General features: G+C 29.5%; 1 protein-coding gene across 2 annotated transcripts in view; it reads left to right on the top strand.

Annotated features, from left to right (window-relative positions):
• The window catches only part of LOC111612413, an 18965-nt gene that overhangs the window by 3909 nt on the left and 9247 nt on the right, over positions 1-5809 (top strand). For both annotated transcript variants that reach the window (XM_023353618.1, XM_023353619.1), the window contains exons 2-3: positions 2420-2541; positions 4155-4654. In XM_023353618.1, the coding sequence (XP_023209386.1) occupies positions 2420-2541; positions 4155-4587 (555 nt within the window). In that variant the 3' untranslated portion in view covers positions 4588-4654. The remainder of the gene's footprint in view (positions 1-2419; positions 2542-4154; positions 4655-5809) is intronic.

Consider the following 5809-nt stretch of genomic DNA (forward strand, 5'->3'; position numbering starts at 1 on the left):
TATCTGGGGTTTTGTCCCTTTTTTCGGCTTGTTTCTTTATGCGTACTGTTGGGTGGGATAACACACGTCCTTCTCCTATAACTGGCCAGTTCTCTTTTACAATAATTAGGATTTTTCCTTCCACAGTCGTCAATACGACCTTAAAACAGGATCTTTTTTCTGAACTTATTTCTGAACTATCCGGTCGTTGAAAATACGACTCCCAGTATTCTCACCTCGTCCATACACTCTGCCATCCGGTTTACGAATGACCTGCTACGTCACTTCTCTTTTTTCTCCGGCTCCTGCTTACACCTTTGCTCCTCAAATTTCTAGGAACTGCTCATCCCACCCAAGGGACAGGGAATAGATAAGAATGTTCTAGAACAAAATAGAACAATAGAACAAAGGGTAGAAAGAAGAAACGAAACTAAACTAAAATTAATACTGTATTTACAAAAATATAGCGTACCGCCACAATAGTTTAGTGCAGTGTTTCCCAATCTTTTTTGTGCTATGCCCCACGTAAGCCTTTCTAAAATTCTTGTCTCCCTAACATATACAGCAGCTATACCGTTAACTTAAACTCTGGACAAGTCCATTTTCGAATTGCCCTCCTTAGCAATCCAATTGCCCCCTGTGGGGCGTTGGCCCCACATTGGGAAACACTGGTTTGTGGCTAGTGTGACACGCGATAGTATAGATTACGTTTGTGTTTTTGGAGTGTTGAGTTAAATTAAAATAAAAACAATGTCGACAAAAAAGTTTAGTAGTGTAATATGGAAATATTTTACAATAGTGAATGACGAATGTGCTATTGCTACCTATCTTTAAAATTTCATATAAGTAATGAAATTCATTAAGATAAAAGATCCGTTAGAAGATCCGCTAAAAAGTAACGGATACGGATCTTTTTTTTCCTCGGATATCCGCAGATATGGATACGGATATCCAGCACATCACTACTACACACACTGCACAACTGCTGCTTCCACTTGTGAATTATTTGGTACATTGTAATAGCCCATAGCTAATCTGTGGCTACCATGTGGTGTATATTCCACTATGAGCAATGCAGCTGGCAAATGGCAACATTCCACAGCCATAAACTTTGTCAAATGTGAATTATTACATTTAAATTAATATACCATAGCAACTTGTGTAACTGATAACTGTGTCTGCCATTCTACAGAAATTTCACTTATCTGAACTGGGCCTATCTATTGTGGTTTGTTACTTAACTATAACAAACACAATAGATAGGCACAGTTTAACATCTGTTGTGTCAAAATGTATATAACCTTTATTATGACCAAAATATTTTTCATCTTTATCAATAAGAATAAAATATGAGGCTCTGGAAGTGGATCAGAACCACACAAAACAAAATTTTGTTTTCTTGTAAAAGAAAAAGAAAACAAAGATTAAAAAAAAAAAAATAAAATTGTTCAAATAAAAAGGCAGAAATTTCATGTCCATAAAAGGGCATGTTTAAAAGGAATTATAAGAAAAAAAAGAGTACTTTTCGTGTTAAAACAATAGAAGAATGTAAGTCCCAAGATCAACCATCTTTGATTGGGATTGAATTGACAGACAATTTTTTAACTTGTCAAGGTTCCAATCTTGTTATACTTAATAATGATCAACAACCAATTAGAAAGTGGAGATGAGTAAAAACAACCAATTGAAGTGGTCAATCTGGGACCTGAAAAAAATTATAAAAATGACAATTCCAAGGACTTTGGAGCTTCTCCCCATCATCTTATTGTGCAGCACCATATGCTGAAAAGGAAATCACCTCTGCATTCTGACATCAATCAGGATTACACCTTGACTTTGTGATGGACTTTCTCCCTCCAACGCCCCGGGGCCTTCAACTTTCCAAATGGAACTTGAAAGAATAGTTATCGTAGGACATTCACTCTTCGAGAGAAGAATCAAATAGGAATATAGTTTGTTGACTGTTGTAGCTGTAAGCTTACATTTTTAGTTGCAATAAACTGGATTAATTGTTTGTAACTGGAGAGTTGTCTCTGTATCTAATGTTCCCACATACGAATTGGCATTGCTCAGACATCCTTCTTTTATGCACAGATCGATGACCTCACAAAATAAATTACAAATTCTGAAAGTTTATTACATGTACTTTATTTTACTTAAGAGTTTATTATTCTACCACTTAAAGGTCCCATATTATTAATTAAGCATTAAAGTGGAGTTATGTTTTTTTTGTGACATGGTTCCAGGGCTCCATTTATGCAATTTTCATGGAACCAATTACAGTACATTCATAAATGATAAATGGAGGTATTATTAATTACTATATGTATATATACATATTAATAAATTCAGTTTATATAATAATACAATTTTAAATAAATAAATAATATATATTTTAAAATTGCATTTTTGTTTCTACTAAAAACTTAAAATTTTTCAGGATGGCTTTAGAGATGGTATTGTAGAAGGTCAAGAAGAAAAACAGCAGAATGGTTTTAATATGGGTTATGCTAAAGGTTATCAACAAAGTTTTCCTATTGCAATGATTAGAGGAGTTATGAGGTATGTAATATTTACAATATTCTACTAAGAGAAAATTAATTGGAATATAAATCTTAGATTGCTGTAATAGTAGAATATAAATCTTATAAAAAAATATTAAAGATCTTTTTTATAGTAAAATATTAAGAATACCCATATCAAAACAACATGAATAATAAAATATTTTACATTTGAATAATGATTGCTTTTTTTTTTTTAAAACNGACACAGAGAACCTTGAAATGCAAGAAATGCGAAAAAATTTGGGGGTTTTTTTGTATGTATGGATGTTTGTGTGGGGGGCATGATTTTGTTCACCATCTTTGAAGCTTAATAACTTCTCTGCTTTTTGTCGAAATTTTCTGAAATTTTGCAGGGAGGTTTGTGTATTAGTGGGATTGATGCTATTAAATTTTGGTGGTTAAAAGTCAAAGGGGTGAGGAGATAAAGGGAGTTGTGTCATATCTCGAGTGGGTCTTAATGATGATTTTACTCGTTATTAGCATTTATAATTTTTTAAAAGAACCCATGCATACCCTCAAAATTAAGTTTTTTGCCATTTTATAATAGTTAAAAATGTAAAAAAGTTTTTAAATAAAATACAATTACATATATATCATCATCCCAAAGCACAATGTTTTCATACAAAGCCAAATATGATAACAGATGGTGCCACCAAATGTAGCAGGGAAAGTTAAGTAACTCATTTCTGGATTTTTTAAATGGTTTTTCATTTCATATTTCCTACTTTGTAAATCATTCCTGAAATTATCCTAAATGTTGAAATTATTTTAAACAGTTATTTTATTCTTGATTAGTGATGGTGAGTCTGTGATTTACATGATGATTTCAAGGTATGCATATTGAATGTTTAGAAGGAATTAGGTTTTTATAAATTATAAAAAAACAATATTTGATAAATTCCAAAACTTTGCACATGCAGTGTGAAAGCAGAATCTTAAAGCTGTCCTGAATGTCAAATTAAAAAGTTAACAAAATCTGCTAACAAATTTTATTTTTTAAGTATTCAAATCCAATTTTGATTCACTTTTGGAAAAAGTTTGTTCTAGATTACTTTGAATCTGTATGAAAACTTCAATAACATAATAGTACAGCAGTATGGCCATTTCAGATTTTTTTCTGGTGTTTTTGTTTTTATTTTCTAAACAATGTAAATATTTTTATAAAATTTAACCACTTGGCATTCAACCATCTCTAGATATATAAGACTGTCATTGATGTATAAAATATGAAAAATTTATTTTGGAAAATTATGAATGTACTGTACATTGGTAATTCATATAAAATTGAATTTTTAACTATGGAAAAATCTTTTCATTTATAAAGTTATATTTTTGAAATATCCTAAATAAATATTTATTAATTAGAGTGAAAATAAATTATTATATAATTAAGTTAATTTATTCAAATTTGAAATGTTAATAGTTTTTAATAAGTTCAATTTTAAAATTTTGTGATTTAATTTTATATTGCATTTTAAAATAAAATTGAACATATTGAAATTTTTGAATAGAATTTTATTATAAATTTTATATTTCTGTAATTAATATTTTTTGATATTTTTAATATAATTTATTTTCTTATATTTATATATTTACTTATCTTTTATATAGAGCATTAAGAGAGTACTTATTTCAAAATAGTTTAATTGATGCACAAGAAATAAATCACATCACAAAAGAACTTCTTGGATTAGAAAAAGATATTTTAGAATTAAATAAAGCATCTATTGCAACAAAAAAGAAAAATGAAAGCAAACAAAATGATGAATTACTTCTGCCAGAAAAAGATAATACTTTAGGTGAAGCTGAATTGGATTCAAAAAAGAATCCTGAACAAGCTGGAAGTAGTTCTGAAGTAAAGGATGTTACAAAAGAAACAGATTCAGACTTAGAAACTAAAGAATTAGTTGATGCAAATTTGAAATGCTTATCTGAACAGTTTGAATCAATTAAAAAGAGATCAATGCATATTTTGGAAAATTTAGGATTCACAGAACTATGTAATCTTATTTGTGATATATCATGGAATAATATTCAAATTTAATTATTTAAAAGAAAATTTTATTCAAAAATGCAGTTTGAATGAGAAAGGCTAAATAAAAGTACAAAAGGTAAATTTTTATAAAATTGTTTTTATAATTGTAATTTTTTTTTAAATAAGTAATTAAATTTATAACAGTGTTAAATTTATAAATTATACCACATAAATTTTTTAATGATTATTATTTTACATTTAAATTTAAAGTAATATGCTTTTAACTGTTGTGTGGAGAAGTTTAGTTGATATTAAACATTATGTAGAATTTTAATAATACAGTAGAGCGTCATTTATCCGAATCAATTGGGGACTGAGGTTGTTCGGATAACTTATTTTTCAGATAACCGATTATGTACGAAAAAATATATTAACCTATCCCATCCTGAAATTTTTCTCCGTTGCGTGTTGCTTTGCGTTGAATTTTCGTCAATGTTAAGCCTAACGTAAACTTTTTAAAATAATAATCATGACTATAATAGTATACTTGCTTACTGGAGAATAAAATCTATAAAAATAAAAACCATTTATCTATCCAGCAAAATTCTTTAATAACTTAAAAACGTTTTCAAACGCATTAAGCGTTCATCCTCAGTTAATTCTATAAATTCGAAATATGAAATTCGAAAAATTACGCAACGGGAATTCCAATTAACGGTTATGTAAAAAAATAAAAAATAAAAATAAAAATGTAACGTGTTACAAACGAAAGTGCTATATATAAATTTTCGTGTACTTAATAAACAATAATGATAATAACAAATAAACAAATAAATAAAATATCTATCATCGATCATCCTAAGCCTGATTAAGCCTTTTATATAGATTATGCCAATTCGTCGCAAAAAGATTTCCAAGCGGACGAAAGCCCGTCGGCATCTCTATAGTTGATACACTGTGCTGTCTTCTGTGCCCTGTGGATTTCCAGCTTTTCGAGATGTTTTATCGCGTGTTTAGATGTAGTGGCTTTTATTATAGAGGCCTGGTCCCAGAAAACAGTAATGCCTTGTTGTTTAGCATAAGTGGCAAGGATCGTGCTGTCAATTGTTTTGTTCACTGAAAGCTTATGTTCATGGATTCTTTTTTTCAAATTCCTCAATGTTGCGCCTATATATACTAAGTTAGAGTTGAACCTGCTGTCTCTTAGCGGTATCGAGTATATTCCTGTTAAGGAGTTGCTTTCATAATCCCCCTTGTCATTCCTTAACATTCTGTATATAGTGGGATTACG

Source organism: Centruroides sculpturatus, unplaced genomic scaffold (assembly GCF_000671375.1).
Source record: "Centruroides sculpturatus isolate CEXI.00-Female unplaced genomic scaffold, Cexi_2.0 scaffold1777, whole genome shotgun sequence".
Lineage (NCBI taxonomy): Eukaryota > Metazoa > Arthropoda > Arachnida > Scorpiones > Buthidae > Centruroides > Centruroides sculpturatus.